This window comes from Myotis brandtii, unplaced genomic scaffold (genome assembly GCF_000412655.1).
Source record: "Myotis brandtii unplaced genomic scaffold, ASM41265v1 scaffold17, whole genome shotgun sequence".
NCBI classification, from domain to species: domain Eukaryota; kingdom Metazoa; phylum Chordata; class Mammalia; order Chiroptera; family Vespertilionidae; genus Myotis; species Myotis brandtii.
Window position 1 is genome coordinate 4463245 of NW_005356259.1, and position 19125 is coordinate 4482369.

Consider the following 19125-nt stretch of genomic DNA (forward strand, 5'->3'; position numbering starts at 1 on the left):
TAGTTTGTGAACAGGAAAGAGCTAGGGAAGGGCAACAAAGCTCAACCACCATGAAGCTGCCCTTTTCAGATGTCAACTTTAAGCTGTTTATTAAGAAACAAGACTCAGAACCTTTGACTCTGCACCCTTTCCTTCCCAAAAGATTCAGACAGAGAAACCTGCTTCAGGAAAGAGAGACTTAGGATGTCTCCTTAGCCTAATTTGAAGTCAATACGGTAAACAAGAAAGGTGCCTGATAGCTAGATACCACCTGTGGCCATTGTTTCAGAGTTGCCTGCTTAAAATAACTTGCCTCTTTCTCACCCACTCTCACTTCTGAAGTATAATATTCCATCCCCCCTGTTTTATTTGTCCAAAATGTCTCAGATACCCAATGTTGCCTTACTGTCTTTAATATTGTCATGCCTAAGTGAATTCCCCATGCATGTGTGTTAAAACTTGGATTTTCCTCCTATTAATCTGTTTCTGTTACTTTATTAGCCCAGCCAGAAGAACTTGGAAGGTGGGGAAGAAAGGTATTAATATTTGCTTAGCCCTCACATTAGCAGTAAACCCAGATATATGTGATTCCCAAGTCCAAAGTTTTTTATGATCTGAAATGAGAGGCATAATAAACCTAACATTTTGCTTTTTATACAGAGGTGTTTTATTTCACAACCTCAAAGTGTAATCAGTTCCTTTGCCAGTGGTTAGAAACACAGACCTTTACGTCCTATTTGAGGATAGTAATCACTAAAAGGAGTTCCTGTGTGTTAAATGGCCTGTATTTAGTAGATATTATATTAAATCGCATATGCCTAGAGATGAGAGAGGAAACATTGTGATTGAGAAACATTTTTATCCTTATGAATTCTCTACTCAAATCAAATATTCTTCATTCAAATCTGAATATTTTTCCAGAATAAAGTCTGAAAAATCTTGATTTATATAATCTATATATAAATATTAGTCTTAGAAGCTATACTAAATAATTAGGTTAATAAAAATTCTATCAGCCCTAGCCGGCTTGGCTCAGTGGATAGAGCGTCGGCCTGCAGACTGAAGGGTCCCAGGTTCGATTCCGGCCAAGGACACATGCCTGGGTTGCGGGCTCAATCCCCAGTGGGGGTGTGCAGGAGGCAGCCGATCAATGATTCTCTCTCATCATTGATGTTTCTATCTCTCTCTCCTTCTCCCTTCCTCTCTGAAACCAATAAAGAAATACATTAAACAAAATTCTATCAAATTGGCCCAGTACTTATTAGGATTAAAACTAAAAATTTTCATATAGGTCATGCTGTTACCAGAGAAATCAGTGGGTCTCATTCCCCCAACACTAGTGGGAGTGGAGTTCCTCTTGTGATATCTTGAGAAAATGAATTTTCTAAGTCTTGCACGGGAGAGTGAATGGTTTTTATTGGAGTGGAATTATATTTCTTGTGTGGCAAAGTCCCATTGCCCTTAACCCAGTCCTGAAACAGGTGCAGCAGGGTGCAGCAGAGCCACAGTTAGGCCCAGTGTCCAGAGTGTCTGTTCCGTGTGGAATGGGGTCCGATGTACATTGGGCCAGATTCAGCCCATCAACCTATTGTGTGGGTCCCACATGGCCATGAGCCATGTGGGCGAATGCAGGGGAGTGTGCTCCCTGAAATAGGAATCAGCTGCAAGGGGGGTGCTCCTTTGTTCAGGAGCTTAAATATCAAATCTTCCCCAAACTTTCATTGGTCACGCCTTGTTCTAGCCACTGACTTGTTCCTAGGTGTGACTGACAGATAAGCAAGTCACCCAGACCTTACTGGGCATGTGTCTGCCTGTGTCCAGTCCCTTCCCCCATCAATCTGTGGGGAATAGACTTGGGTAATGTTGACTGAAGCTTTCTGGCAAAGCTGTATAAATGGCATACCTATGTTACCTACGCTTTCCTTTATTTTTTTCCTGTTAAATAATGGCCATGTTATTATAACAGTATCAATACAACATTCAATTCTCCATTCCATTCCCTGCCCCCCCCTCCCCCATTTACCCTATGTTTTTCCAGTCAGGGTACATCGCGCTCATCAGTTACTTAGGTATACATAAGTGGATCCTCAAGGGTGATTCAATTCAAACCTAATGTTGAGCTGTCTCCTTTCCTTTCTCTTTTCTTATACTTTCTTTTGCTCTCTCCTTTCCTACCTTTATATTGCTATCCAGATCCAAACAATGTTTTCACTACTACACAAATATTGAGTGATCTTTCATCAATCAACTGCAATTTTTAATATAATATAATACAATTTTTTAATGTATCAAATACATTAATTTCCTTTGCCCTATTTTCTCTAAAAACAGTAATAGACTTAGCACATTGCATGTAAGACATGACAAATACATTGAATTTTTAAAATCCTTCTAAAAAGCCAATTCTAAATCTCAATCTTTAATTGATAGGTGAATTGTATTTTCATCCTGGGACATACTATATCAGAATAATGATGAGATTGAAGTCAATATTTGATTGAATGAAGCATAATCATTTGAACAAGGTAAACAAGGTCCAGGTAAATATTTTAAAGTCTACTGAACAATTCAAGATGTGTGTGAATATTAAAGTTATAACAGTAGTACTCATATCTGTTTAAGGCCAACAATAACTTAGAGGTTATTGACTATATTTTATATAATTTAAAAAATAAAAAACTAAGTATTCTTTCTTCTCCAGTAAATTTCCCAAACATTTTGACTTCTATTTAATAAACAAAAGCTTTAAATTTGTTTAAAATGGTAACTGATGATTCATTTAAAACTTAAGAAGATACAGAAATAGCAACATAAGAAGAACCAGACTAATTGTGTATCTAATTTAGAATTTAAAAGAAAATTCAACCCTGATGAAGATTTATAAAACCATGTACCGCCATGGCATTTTTCACAGATGTAATTTTCTGTGTCAAAGTCTACTTTCAAAAACCTGTTATTTAAGATGACATAGCCTTCACTGCCATTCAGGAGTGTGGTAGTAAACAAATAGATTCTTGTTGTCCTTGTTTTTGCCAAACTGATAGTAGTCTTTTTTATGTCACTAACTAAGCAAACAAAAAAAGTAATTTAATGAGATTCCCAAAGCATGTCAATCCAGATTAACCCTCTGGCAGCTCTTCTTTATGGAACATTTAGCCTCTTGAGTAGTGAAATTCTGGCCAAGAAACTTACAAAATGATACCAATTGTAATATAAAAGTTCACTTTTATTTCAGCCAATGTTTGTTTATACATTGGAGGTAGTATGGGATAATAGCAATGGCCTTGCAGGGTGAGAGAACTACGAGAACTTGGGAATGCTAATTTGTCCAACGGTGCCTCAGAATCTCATCTATAGAGTGGGGTTTCATTAAATACTGATAGGATGGTTATAATATAAAATACGCAAAGTAGGCACCACAGCAAAATGGTTAAGAGCAAGGACCCTGGAGGCAGACTATGTCCCATGAAAGATACCAGTCTTGTCAGTTTTGTTGATCACTGTATTTCCTGGGTTTAAGATGGTTCCTAGCACATGGGATGTGCCCTATACATATATGTTCAATAAATGGAACCAAAGCATCCTAGCTTTGTCAATTCTTGGTTATATGACTAGGAACAAGCCACCCCTGTAAGCCTGTTTCTTAAAGTGAGAATTAAATGTGCACAATACAAATGCTCACTATATTATCTATTGTTGTTAAGGTAACCTGAACACAGTATGAAAAAAATAGGCACTCAATATGTGGTAACTATTATTACTAATTTAAATTTATAATTAATATATACTGTCTATTTTAGAAGATATTATTAATGATATGATGAGTTAACAAAACTACTGGTTTTAAATAATATTATGTACTTGAAAGTCTTTTGAAAATTGCTAAATATGAAATATTACAAATGCTTTAAAGCATGTTTGGAAGAGTGCATTCACTCACAAGTTAAAATTCTGTTATTTAAAAATACTTCCTGAGATAATCACTTTTTCCCATTAAATATCATTGTAAACGATGAAAGGAATCTCCTTTTATCATTCATCAAAGGAAGTGGTTCTTAAGAGTATGGGAAATGTTGGCCCATGTGTTCAGTATTAAGAATAACGAAGAAAATTCTCATTTTCTAAATGTATAACTCGTAAAGTACTCAGACATATAAACTATTTTGCAATACTGAGTCAATTATTAATTATTTTAAGACACCATATAGAAGACAAAATAATGAAATTACTTGTTACCTTAATTCAAAACTCAATATGTATTTTTGTTGTTAATCCTCACCTGAGGATATTTTTTCCATTGATTTTTAACTTTTTTATAGAGAGAGAGTGGAAGGGGGAGGAACAGAGAGAGAGGGAGAGAGAGAGTGAAACATAGATGTGAGAGACACATTGATCAGCTACCTCCTTCACGCCCCCTACTGGGGATTGAGCCCGCACAACTCCGGCATGTGCCCTGACGGGAAATCAAACTGTGACCTCCTGCTTCATAAGTTGATGCTCAACTAGTGAGCAGACTGGCTGGGTGTGAGCTGCAAACTTTTACATTACAAATAGTATTTGTTTAAAAGTTTCTAGGACATATCATGGCTTAGTCCCTCAGAAAGTCCTTATTGCCCTACCAAGCTCCCTGTCTTGCTCTACCACATAGTTCCAAGGAGCTATCATAGACTTTACTCACAGAAGAATTCATTGTGACATCAATAGCAAAGGTACTCACATCAACGATAGTGGGCTGAAATGCTGATTTTGTCAAATGTAGTTAGGAAGGGAAGGGGCATTCCAGAGCAAAGAGTGGAAGTGGTCAGGAGAAAATCAGAGACCCCTCAGGGAAAAGTAAAGCAGAATGAAATGTAGGCAGAGAGAAAGGAAGCTGCAGGGCAGGTTTTGATGGTGTAGAAATGAGGGACCAGATGAATGAGACACTGATCCCTCCCTGCTCTGTGGTACATGAGCTCATCACACTGATCCTTGAGATTCAATGAAAACTTTTTGAAGGAAGGAAAGATGAAGCTCAAACTGGTCCAGGATGAAGGGTGGGGTGGTGGATGCCTCCATTCTGTGTAATAACCTCATCAAGGTTGCCATTTGCTCCTGCCTCCTACATTGGTCACCTTCCCATCACATTCACTTCAGTCTACCCCAGGCTTCTGCATTCCCCCCCGCCCCCCCGCCCCTCCAAAAAAAAATTCTCACCACAGATCAAATTGTCTCTTTCTTTTGTCTTAATTTTGCAACTCAACCTATTTCTGCCCTAATACCCATTCACCCCTCCCAGCAGCAACACAAAGAAGATAAACAAACAAAATCCTCTGCATGTCTTTCAAAAACACCCTTGATCTAGCTAAATGAAAACTAAGCAATTGTTTCAAAGGATTCACCAACTAGCACCTACTTTCCTAGTAGGTTAGGGGACTTCTCATTATTTGTAATATATTCAGGGACGGGGTCTTTGTAATAACAGTTTTTATATGTGATATGCCCAAGTTTTCCAGGATATGTTATTGCACCTTATCTATGTATGATGCCTTCTTTTACAGCTTAAGTCTATGCTAAGCATATCCTTCTCTGAATAGCATTACACATTCAGAAATTATTTATTAATACTTTATAACCTTTCATCTTTCTACTCCAACTTGACAATAACTTTGAGAGCAAAACTAAATTTTTTGTCTTTGAATTCTGACACTAGATAACTGACTAGGATATTAACAGAATAATTTTGGTAGATTCTCCCAAGTCCTGACAAAGTCTCATCATTTACTATATACCATTAGCACAACGTCTGTCATCCAAAATCCCCTTCTCCACAATCTCCACACCTCATACTATTTAAAAAAAGTTTATTCATAACCCCCAAAAGGAAGGTGCTTATAACTGCTTTACTGGAAACATTTAAAGAAACTGTTCTTCAATCGACCAGCCATGTTGGTTTTCTTTTACAGAGCCTTACTCCCCCTGTATCCCATAATAAAAATGTATATAACATCAGTCTCCTTGTTCTGAACATAAATGTGTGACCTCACTTCCAGGGTTATATTTTGACTTCTGGTCTACAATGCCTCCATACTTACCAATAAAAATTTATGTTTTCAAATATAAATACTTTCGTACATTTAAAAAGTTCTATATGACTTTCTCTTTTCTAATTAATTGATAAAAGATATCTTTGGGTTATTGAAAATAGCCAAAAACTAATGTAAGGCATTCTTAATTTTGTAAAACTTATAAGATTTGTCAAAAGGTGAATGAGAGTAATTCATTTTCCCCAAAACACTGCATTTCTCATCCATATTGGAGTCAAGCAGAGCGCTAAGTAATTACCTGATTATGTATTCCCTTGGCTGCATGTATCAAAGTTTCCGCCTTCACGTGAGAATTAAATATTGGCATGTGGTAACATTTCAATTTCACAATTGAGTTCTGCCTATGGAGATCTAAGTCTCAAATCACTCCAGGTTGGGAAAAGGAATCCAATTTTAATATTTTTCTTGAATAATCAGCGTTTACATATTTTTATCCACTGTCAGCACTGAAAACTTCAATTTATATTATTTTTTTCTTTTTGAGGCTTATACAACTTTGAGGGAATAAAGGTGGCTGTTTAATTAAATTATTTGTTTTTATTCTTTCTAGTGAACATTGTGATTATCTTATGCACAACAACAATTTAATTTTGTACTAAGAGCTTCAACTTAGTAGTTCATTTTTAAAAAGTTGTGCTATTTCTAGAAGATAAAAGTTTGACAGTATTAATAAAGTATATTAAAAATTTCAATTTGGAAAAAGAAGTCCCAAAGGAAAGAAAATATTAGGTTGGGTAAATATCATCAGGAAGTTCAGGATTAGCATTTTAGTTTCCTTGGCAAGTCATAAAAATGGTAAGCAAGAAATCCAATGGATTTAAAAAAAATAAGTATGATGAACTATAGAAAAACGAATGATTTTATCGATACCTGACTTCAGGGTCAAATGCTCAAAATATTTTCTTTTATGACCAGCAAGCATTTTGCCCTAAATAGTTATATCCTGTTAAATCACTGAATACGATGGTGAAAGTTTCCAGCAATCTGACAAAATGTGGGATTATCTTATTTGATTTGAACTACATGGGCATCTTGGAAGAATAGAGTAAGCATTTCCCCCGTTATTGCAACAAATTTTATAGTGAAGTTGTTAACTATATGCTTTGATTTATAGCTGTAATTTAGGATCCTTCACTGTATGAAGGCACTCTCCCATTGTTTTCTAACAAAGAAAAGAACTAATGCCAGAGACAATAAAATTCATTATTTTATTTTCACTACATCTCCTTTTTCTATATGATTTATATACTATGATCTTTTGGGCAATGTTCAAAGAAAGGGGTGAAACTCACTCAATGAAGTAGACTTCACCCTTCTCTGTATAGGCCATTTCCCAGTTATCAGGCAGTGGGTCTGATTCCTCATTCTCTTCAGGTTTAGTTGGTTTTGCATCATCCATCTGCTCCTTCAGCTCCTCGGGCTGACTGTACACTGGTGCAGGATAAGGCTGGGAGGGTGTCTCCCCTGAGGCACCTGCACTCTTGTCTTCATGTTCACTGGATTCTACAAGAGAACAAGAGCATGCGGTTAGCCACTCCAGCCACAGTGACGTCTAGGTGAGCGTGCAGTATGCCGCACCGGGAAACAAGCCCTGCGAAGGCTAATAGGAAAGCATAATTATAACCAGCTCTGAAAATTATCACTAGGCCTATTTGAGTCCCCTTGCATGCATCATTCTCTTCTATCCTTCAACTATTTGTTGCTGATCACTGAAATGGAGGACCATCATTTCATGACACAGCTGTTTTAGGCAGAATAACGACCCTCTAAGAATGTCCATGTCCTACCTCTTGGGCCATGTGAGTGCTACCTTACGTGGCAAAAGAGGATTTGCGGATCTGGTTAAAATAAGGATTTAATTTGAGATTGAGAGATTGATTATTCAGACAGGTTCACTGTAATCACGAGGATTTTTTTTTTTAAGTGTAGGAGGTAGCCCTGGCCTGGTAGCTCAGTTGGTCAAAGCATCATCTTGATACACCAAGGTTGAGATTTCAATCCCTGGTCACTGCACATACAAGAATCAACCAATGAATGCATAAATAAGTGAAACAACAAATCAGTTTTTCTCCATCACTCTTCCTTCCTTTCTCTCTACCACCCTCCCTTTCTCTCTCTCTCAAATCAATTTTAAAAAAAGAGCAAAAGAGGAAAGCAGAAGAAGAGGCAGATGTGACTACTAAGGAATGACCAAAGAGGTACACTGTTGCAGGCTTTGGAGAAAGAGGAAGGGAACCAACTACAAGCCAAGAAGTGTAAATGCCCTCAGAAGCTGGCAGGACAAGGGAATGCATTCTCCCCTAGGCTTCCAGAAAGGAACGCAGGGACTGATGGCCATTTAATTAAAAGAGAGTTAAATGTATGTATTTTTGCATTCATTCCAGTTCACACAATTCTATAGTTGCAGCCCAGTCTAAGGTTTGGATATTATAATATATATAGTAGCCATGCCATTTGCTTACATGTTTTTTGCCCAAGCAGTATCACAATGATTTTGGATGCAAATCTAAGGATACATCAGAATGCCATGGTTTTGAATGTTCCTTCCTGGTATCATTAAAACATAATCGGAAACCAAGATAAAACCATTTCAAGAAGAATGCCTATTTTATGCCTTATCCATACTTTCATTTGACATGGTTGAGGCATATAGTTGATATTCAGCTTTCTGTAATTGCCATCCTTTGAAATGAGGAGGAATAATATTTTGAAGCTAGATAGAAAATGTTGATTTTATTTCTTTGAACAATCATAACGTTTAAAATTTTAAAATTTGTTTCAGCCCATGAGAGAGCTCTGATTTATATTTCTGACTATATGGCAAATTTTAATAAATCTAATAATTTTTTCTATCTTTATATTATTTCTTTGGAAATAAACATTGACTAGAGCCCTGACCAGTTTGCCTCAGTGGATAGAGCGTCGGTCTGCGGACTGAGGGGTCCCAGGTTCGATTCCGGTCAAGGGCATATACCTGGGTTGCGGGCACATCCCCAGTAGGGGGTGTGCAGGAGGCAGCTGATCGATGTTTCTCTCTCATCCGTGTTTCTAACTCTCTGTCCCTCTCCCTTCCTCTCTGTGAAAAATCAATAAAATATATTAAAAACAAAAACAAAAACATTGACTAGAAAACATTTAATGGGGAATAAAGATTGAGGAACATATTGTAGTTGATTAAAAAAAGAATACAAATAATTTGAGATTAATAGAAATTCTTATTTTTGTTTAGCAATTCTCAGATAGCAGCAAACACACTCCACAGAAACAGAACATGATTGCTAAGGCTGGTGTCAGAGTGCCTGGGTTTAATCTGTCCTTCACAGTATGATACTGAGCAAGTTATTGAATCACTCTGTGCATTCCTCAATTTCCTTAACTGTATGATGGGCCTAAAAACATTACCTACCTATAAAAATTTGACATGTATATAAATTGCTCAGAATAGTAAATTACTGAAACATAGTAGATGTTTAGTAAATTTTATATATTATCATCGGGACTTCTACTACTTAGAACACTAAATAAATTGCACAGATAAATCAGTCGAGCAACCTAAATGGTTTCTTCCTATGGTGATAGAATGGTCTCATCTGTGATATTTGTAGCCAAATTGGATCTCATCTATTGAGGGGGCTAGCCAAGAAAATGCGAATTACTGAGAAACAATAGTCAGTACCTCAACATTATTTTTTTTGTCTTTATGGAAAACACACACTTTTTGATATTGTTTTCTGAAAATAATGCAATTGCAAAAAAAAAATAAAGAAAAAAAAGATACACCCAAAACTGACATTTTCGCTTTACCAGGTGTTTGCATGAATTGAGTTTTTCTTCTTCAATTAAGACATGCTGTGGAGTTAAGTGACTTAAAGAAGAAAAAATAATCCTCAGAAACCACACATTTTTTTCCAAGTTCTGTATTATTTCCTATAGAATTTCGCATTTGATTTAACTGGGTGCCAGGAGCTCCTACTGAACTATAAACTTGTTATTACCTGATTTAAAGTAGAATCAGAGTCTTACTCCCCAATTTTATGTTAGTCAAAAACTTAGTTTCCTCATATATCCTCAGGGCAACCTTCACTTTCAAGTCGGCTTGTAGCAGATAGCTCCACACTTACACTCCATGGTGGTGGAAATGGTGAGGCTTAAAGATGCCCTTGCTTTCTTGCAAATTCAGCAAAATCATTAAAAAGTATGTTAGTTATATTGATCCAAGGTATAACTGCATTGTGGGGTGGAGGGGCAGACAGACTGTCCGAGCATGCTGTTCATTTCACTGCTAGAAGCTGGAATTCTTAGAATTTGAAACACAGGCTCGTGTTAAAGGAACACTTCCGCGTAGATTCTTGCACAAGAGAAAAATATGATCGTAATTGATTTTTTGTTATGACCAGACTATTGAGTATATCCTATAATGAAAAGTGGAGGACATGCTGTCTTCAGAAAGAAAACAGTCATGTGGTGGCTACTTGCATGCTATGTAACCATTTAATTGAAAGTAGCCAAGACTGTAGCTTATTGCTTAAAGTGTGCTATTATCAATTTTCCTTGCTTTTCCTAAACCTTCTAAAGTGAGAAGTGGAATTATAATGTGAGTGCTAAAATGTTTTCACATTGAATGTTTAGTGAATTTTTGCTCATCATTAAAAAAATGATTACTTTTTTTAATGTAGTAAAACATGCAAATGGGCCAAATTCAAAAGTACAGAGGAAATAAGTGTAAGTAGGTTTCCTTCCTCTTCCTACTCCCAGTGCTCCAGCAATGCAGGTAGCAAAGATGATTATTTTTCTGCTCCTTCAGAGATGTTTTTATGTACATTGATTACTTTTAGTTGGTGTTTTCTGACTCCTTAGTTCTCTTATAGTGTTTCTAAGTTTTAAAATAATGCATTATAAATTTTTTATATGTTATGAGATTAAAGAGGGGTAGTCCTCAAACACGGTGGCAAATATATATATATATATTATTGGTGCACAACATTCATGCACTGGGGGTGGGGGGGCGGGAAAGGGGGTGAAGGTGTCCCTTCAGTCAGGCCTGTGCCCTTTAGCAGTCTAGGAGCCCTCAGGGGATGTCCATAGTGCTGCTGCAGAGGCAGGAGAGGCTCCCACCACTACCAACGCTGCTGTGCTCACCAGCCATCAGCCGGGCTGTGGCTGAGCACCCATCCCCTGGTCGTCAGTGTGCATCATAGCAACCGGTTGTTTTGCTGTTTGGTCAATTTGCATATTACCCCTTTTATTTATAGGATTTTTTTTCTGAGATGCTAACAAATACTTTTATTATTTGAGGCCATGAAAGAAACGCAAGTCAAGAATAAAATATTAGAATTAGGTATAATTAGGGTAATGACTTTTGAGACGATATATCAATTGAGGAAAGAAATTCCTAATCCTGTAAAGAAATTACTTTTTATCTGTCATATTTGTAACATAATTGGATCTCATCTATTGAGTGGGCTAGCCAAGAAAATGTAATTTACTAAGAAATAATGGTCAATACCTCAAAATTATTTTTTTATCTTTATAAAAAAACACACGATTGGTTACAAGCTGCATGGAACACTAAAAGACTGCAAGATGAAAAAATCCCAAGATATAAAAAAATTGAATTGGAAAGAATCACTGGAAAAATGAGTAGAGGGAATTATTTCCCATTAACAGGGGAGAAGCACTGCCTTAATTAGTATATATTCTTCTTCCTGCAATATTTAACTTTTTAAACATTTTAATAAAAGTAGACTGAAATAGGGCAATGAAATGAATCCTCACAGCTTTGAAACTGTATATGCTGCATCATTTTTAAAATGTAATGAATTCTGAAGGTATTTGTCATATAGAAACAAGTTCCTCAAGTCCTCAACTAACTTTGGGGTGAAAGAATCTGATATAGCATTGAACACATTCAAAGACCAAAGCAAGATATGAAATGAAATATAGGACATGCATGGATAATATTGTTTAGGTCTTGCTTTCAAAATTCTGAAAAACATTAAGAGACTACACTATATGAAACATAACATCATCTTTTGAAATCCTAGGAACATCAAAGGGGCTGAAAGAGAAAAGGAAGAAGACTTAAAAATCTTGATTTCGATAACTCAAATGCTATTCTTTGGGGCCAAATTGGAATCTAGGTATTTGCTGATGAGAGCAAGAAGTCAATTAGGAGGAAAGAGATAAGGGCGCTACTCCCAAAGATGGAGCGCTGTGGCAGGAATGAGGCGCAGATAGACCTTATTGAAAGACCTTCCCTCTTCAGGGACGAAGGCCAGCCAGAAATGAGAGCAATCTGAGACTTCACCCTGAAATTATAATCACGTCTATGAGGAGAAATAATAGGTAAGAAAATAGAACACGGGGTGAAAATCAGACCCAGAGAGAATGGATGACTATAATTAGAAATAAGCTGAGACTCAACTAGTCCACAGGCTTTCTGTAAGTGCTGCTCAAACCTGAATGCCACCCCGGCTGTCCTTGTTCCACATCCCTCGATCATGTATCAAGTCCTCTCTCACACATCATATGAACCCTCAGAGAAGTAGAAAAACATTCCACAAAGGCCGAGTGCAAGATCCCGAACATGCTGAATCAGTTTGGAAGGCAAGAACGGGTTCAAATAATGCATAGCTTTCAGTTTAATTGCAAAGTGAGTCTGCCTTGATTTAAAGTGACATGCCTGAAACTAGTAGTGATTTCATCCCCCACTTCCCAATGGTGTAGTTACAATTACTACTATCGTTCACACCCACTAATTCCAACATGATTAGCTTGTTACTTTATAATCACACCTAGATAATAAGAACCTTTTATGATTACAGCAGTTTTAACTTGCAAATAATTATTTTAAGAAATGATAGAATGTCTCCCATTTAAAAATGGAGTGTCAAATTTACAATAGCCCCAGAAATTTGCCTCTCCAGTGGAGAGATAAAACCCAGGACTGTGTCTGGGAATAAGATCATAAAAGTAAGCCTCCTAAAAAAAAAGCATATAAATCTGAGTGGATACACACATCGCAGTCTCTGTGAACCCACAGAAAAATAAGCAGGGGATGGGCGTTGGGGTGGCTTCAGAGTGGGCTATTATTCGCAGGAAAACAGCGAGATTCACCACGGAGGGCATAATTCTTTTGACAGTGACAGGCCCTCATTCACAGAAGCAGGACGGATGGTGCGTGCACAGTCAGCGTGCCAAGCAGCACAGGACCTGGAGGCAGGACCCTAATGGTGAACTGAGATCATGGCTGAGGACACTCGGTGATCACATAAGGGACACTCTGTTTGCTCTCTGGGAGATGCGGTTCATTTGCACTAATTGCAGGCTGGGGGGCCAGGAGAAGGCAGCTCTGTGTACACATACTGTATTCCCTTTGTGGGAGAAGGTAGCTCTCACAGGCCCTGTTCCTCCTGGCATTGTGTGTGTGTGTATTAACAGAGAGATTTAGCTGCCTTTAAAATATATGTGCATTTCTAATTCTTTGCACTAGGCTTACTAATAGCTTGGTGAGGGGAAGCTACAATATAATAGTGAATTACTTTCCGGAAAAGTTTAGCAGATAATTCATGAGATAAAAGGAATCCGAGAAAGCTTAACCCAATTCTTGTGGTTTACAGGATTTGCTTTCCTTCACAAAGTTCAATTTTATAAAAGAAATTTCTACTTATCTGTTAACCATCTATCTATTCTTGGTATTTTCACAGTTAGAGAGATTGGATAAGTCTTACCTATAAGACCATATTTTAAAATAAGTAAAATAGGTCTTGCTTTGTAGTATATATCATCCTCACAAGCATTAGATCTAACACCACTGCCAAGAAGAATGAGAGGAATTAGGTAAAGCATAATTTTTTTTTTTCATTTTCAAATAACTTTTGAAGAAATGTAAGATCAGGAAACTCATGTTTTGAACTTAGAAACACTGCATGTTGAAGATATGGAATAGTGTAAAATGAATGTGAAATGCATCTAATCATGTTAATATAGTAAACCTTTGACATTCTCTAGAGGTATGGTTAACTAAAAGATAAAGATTTTGCATAACCCATGGACACAGACAATAGTGTGGTGAAGGCCTGGGGTGTGGCAGGGACTGGGAGGAGAGGGGAGTTGGGGAGCGGAGAGAGAGGGAGGAAATTGGGAGACACCTGTAATACTGTCAAAAGAAGCAGAGTGGTCCTTGTCCTAACAATGATTACAGAATGTCTGGAGATGCCAGACACACACATTATGAAAAGTTACTGCAAGTATTAGGCTAATCAGTACCTTCCAAATGAATGTGAAGCATAAACTGTGCTGCAAATATTCAGAGATAAACAGTGTCAACTTTTCATGATGGGAGTCAACAAATGATTTATAGGGAATATAAAATTTTTTTATTGAATTTGAAAAAAAGAACAAGGTTCAAATAGGAGATAAAGGCCTTATCAGGCAGGTGAAGGTACTTTATGAGAATGGAACGTAGAGAAGAGAGCTGGGGAGTGATAGGAACCAAAACTAAGAGACATGTTGTAGTCAAATGTGGGAGGCCCTGAATGGTTGTCCCAAAATATGAAACAGCAGAAGTAGAAGTTTGAGAAGGATAGTTACATGACCAAGTGCAGGTTCAACAATCTTCAATTGATCGAGGAATAACAGGTGATTTGATGGAAATGGAGCCTGGAGGGATGTAGGTCAATTAGGAGACTGTGCTGCACAAATGAGATAAGAACTAGGATGGGGCAGTGAAATTTGGAAGGAAGAGAAGAAAGCTAAAGAACTAGTGATCTTTCATACTCAATAATATATATCAAGCCAGGGGGAAAGAAGAATCAAAGATAACTCTCAGCACCCAGCCGGCATGGCTCGGTGGTTGAGCGTTAACTTATGAACCAAGGAGGTCACAGTTAGATTCCCAGTCAGGGCATATGCCTGAATTGCAAGTTTGATCCCCAGTGTGGGGCATGCAGAAGGTGGACAATCAATGATTCTCTCATCATTGACATTTCTCTCTCTCTCTCCCTCTCCCTTCCTCTCTGATATCAATACAAATGTGTGTGTGTGTTTTTTATTGTTGTTGTTTTAAAGATAACTCTCAGCTATCTGGGTAAAAAGAAGAATGAGAGGAATTAGGTAAAGGATTTTGTGAGTTGGTTTGCTTGTTGAGTTTAAGTGGAATATTGCATTTAAGTTGAAGAAAGGTTTAGGTGGGGCAGTTCAGTGAGTAGTGGTTAGAAATACGGCCCTGGAACATGAGAGAGAAATGCAGGCTGCAGGTAAATCTATTTGAAGCCATAGGGCTGGATGTCACCTCTAACAAGATAAAGATGTCTAAATATAGGTGAGGTTAATATCAAGAGAAGGTTTTCTAGGCATATGAATTTTAACCACCAGTTTACAGACAGATTCTCTAAGAGGTTGTAGTATATATCATCCTCACAAGCATTAGATCTAACACCACTGCCAAGAACCCAGTGAAGGATGAATATAATGGAATACAATGTAGATGAAATACACTGAGCGGCACAATCATGATTTACCTTACGGAGGCCAGGAGTCACTCTGTCCTGAGCATGGGTAACAGCCCAGGAGAGGTTTAGGTATTCGGATGTCCAGATCTCAAGCTTGCCACTAAATGAACTATTACCTTAGTGAAGCACCTTCAGCTAAATTTCAGCATCTCATTCATTAAGTAAATACTATGATTATGGGATTAGAGATCATATATATCAGAGAGAGAAACATTTCTGATTTGAGATACTGAAAGATCATTATATGTCTTTTCTGGGTGATATGAGCTAAATCCATGTGTCTGGTTAATTTTGAGCAAAAAGGAGAAACCTAGCATAAAATGAGTACTCACATACTTTATGTGAGTTTTCATTGAAAATGTTCATAGAACTTCATGGAGATATTACATATTTAAAAGTTGTCACTGACTTTACATAGAAATGTTACGAGAGAAAAAGAAATATGTAGTTCTAGCTATAAACTACAGTTCAAAGGAGAAATAATGACTAAAATGAGTAATAGAGTTAAATTGAGGACTCCTCTAAATCCTTTATTTACATAAAAAGGTGGGTTTTTTTGTAAACCAAATAAAGAGTTAAATATTGGTAGGTTTGATGGTTATATACACACATATATTATAAAAACTAGGAATTTTTAATATCTACAGAGGGAAATAAGTTCACTTATACATGATTTGGTAGCTAGAAAGTTATAATGCCACTTTTAAAGATGTGTTTACTATTGCTCACAAACATATTTGTGTTTCTATTTGGTGATATAAGTTTCAGGATAGCATAGCAACTAAGAACATGGGTTCTGGATTCATATTTCCTATATATAAATTACAGTTACTGAGCAAATTATTTAACTATAGTGCACCTCAGTGTCCTAATCTGTAAAACTGTACCTAGCAAATAGGATTGTTAGGAGAATTAAATGAACTTATACGTACAATGAGGTTCGGGAGTTCTTAGGACATAGTAAGCATCCATATGTTAATTTTTATATTACCATTATTATAAAATATATAATGAAATAAAATTGCCTTGGTAAGCTTTTCTCAATCTTAAAATGTGCCTCATTCATTACACTACTTATACTCTTGAATTGATGTCTGATATTAATTGCTATTATAGGCTCTTAGTTGATATATGGCACTGTTAACTAAGATTTACCAGTAAGCAACAGTTTTCTCAGTATTGTTTGACGTGCACTGTACTTGGTGAATGTGTAAGGGAATAAAACAGAGGCAGGACAGAGACCCTGTCTAGGAAAAATATGCGATAAGGCTCGAAATGTGCAGAGTTGGGTGAACGTATCTGAGAGAAGGATAAAGAAAACCCTGAAATTGACACTGAATAAACATAAAGAAAAACAAAGACATTTCAAAGATGGAAGTTATCAATAGATTTCAAATAAGGGACAATGGACCAATATTCTGGTTTGGGGCTGTTTCCTCCATCTTTGAATACTGGGTGAAGCACTGTGTCAGCTCCCAAAATGGGAAAGGAAAAGACATATAAAGGCCACCTGTCCATCCGGGCTCTCAGAGCCAATGCTGTGGCATCTATTGATTATCCAGAAATCTCAGAGTTGTCCTGGACAGTTCTCTACCATCTTCAGGCCCAGAGGTTCAGAGACAGTCATGCAGCTAGAGCTTATCAAGAAGAGTTTAGACCAGTTTATTTTTCTTGGGGCCCTTAAAGAGTTCCTAGCCATAACAAAACCCCATTCCTCATGTCTAAGGTATGAATAGAAAGGAATGGTGCAGTCTAAAATCACTATGCCTCCCAAGTAAATAAATTCCTAGTTTAGAAATCTGTAGATCAAGAATACTTCATTTGATTTGCCTTATACATAGTAGAAATGAACAAAAACCAATGATTTAAGCCTAACTAAGATAATATATTTTACATAATTATTAGGTGTTAACCAGTAAGAAATTCTGTAACTGCTCTTTAACCCCCAACTTCCTCTTTGTGTGATTACTGCTTCTTCTCAACTGAGTTGTGTTTCTTTCATCAAAGATCAGCTTATAAAACTGTGTACTATCAACCTAATTTAAATCTATTACATGATGAAAAGTAAATATTTTGACAAAGGTATTTCACAATTTAAAAAAAGAGAATGTATGTAATTTCTTGAAAATTACCAGATCATTTAAAAATGAACATATCATAGTATAATCTTCCAGTAATCTTTAGCATTTGTAAATGACTGCTAGGCTAAGAGATTAAGTTGTTAATCAGTATATTAATGAATGAGGTTATACTTCTCTGAATAATCAAGATGAAACCACTTTTTAAGGTTTTATACTTTGATTGGCACAAATTAGGTTTTGGTCTCCTTATGTTCAATGAACACGTTATAAGTACTATGAACAAAGGAAGGTAAAAAATAAGCTTATGAAACTTTTCTTTGATAAAAATAATTGAGCATGAAAATTCAAATACTATGTCACTATACTACAAAAGCAGTAAAATTATAAACAAAAATACAGACATCAAAGTAGTTGTAGGAGATATCTTAAGAATAATATGTATGCAAGGTGAATGTATTAACATTTTTTCAAATGGTTTAACTTAGCCCTTAGATTTCCAATGCCCACTGAATGTCATTATTTAAAAAAGTAAATAGCCTGGCTGGCATGGCCCAGTGATTGAGTGTCAACCTATGAACTAGGAGGTCATGGTTCCATTTCCAGTCAGGGCACATGCCTGGGTTGCAGGCTCAATCCCCAGTGAGGGGCATGCAGGAGGCAGCTGATCAATGGTTCTTCTCATCACTGATATTTCTCTCTCTCCCTCTCCCTTCCTTTCTAAAATCAATAAATTATATTTTAAAACTAAATAAATCAAACAAAACTTTGGAAACTTACTCCAAATTAAGAGGCTAAGAAAATGCCATAGTTTTTTGTAGTTAACATTTAATTATCAATAATATTATGAAAAATATTTTACAAATAAAAATTTGGCACTCTATTAGTAATAAGTATAAGAAAATAGCAAATCCATACCTTGCAAAAACATACTTCATATCTATCTAATATTCTTTATATATGTGATATGATCATAAATTAAAGGCATAACAAGTCTTCCTTATTCAAGGGTAAGTACCTTCAAAATGTCAATGTATAAAACGCATTCTTCTTTATTGTCAGATTGGGTAATAAGGGTGGGCAGATAAATACATGGCATTATATAACTGTAGTCATTTTGAGGACTGTATTCATTGAAATTGTTAACTAAATCACATGACACTACCTTTATTTATAGATCTGCATGTATAGTAAGGTTTCTAAGGGTAGATTTTTACCTACTGTAATTAACAAAGACCTCAGAACTTTGCACAACTATATTCATGACTTATAACACCTTTTAAGAGGGTTAAACTATTCAATATATTGCCATTAATATTGTAAAAGTGAAACAAAAAACAAAGAAAGTTGATGAATTGCTTGATATGTCAAAATTAAAACTAACAAATCAGATACAAGAATCATGTCCTTTTCATTTTATATAATTTCTCCCTGAAGATAACTGTAAATACACATCTGAACATATATATGTGA

General features: G+C 36.4%; 1 protein-coding gene across 1 annotated transcript in view; it reads right to left on the bottom strand.

Moving 5' to 3' along the window:
* Positions 1 to 19125, bottom strand: part of MAGI2 (membrane associated guanylate kinase, WW and PDZ domain containing 2) — an 835146-nt gene that overhangs the window by 392054 nt on the left and 423967 nt on the right. The window contains exon 5 of the mRNA XM_014537030.1: positions 7355 to 7565. Within this exon, the coding sequence (XP_014392516.1) occupies positions 7355 to 7565 (211 nt within the window). The remainder of the gene's footprint in view (positions 1 to 7354; positions 7566 to 19125) is intronic.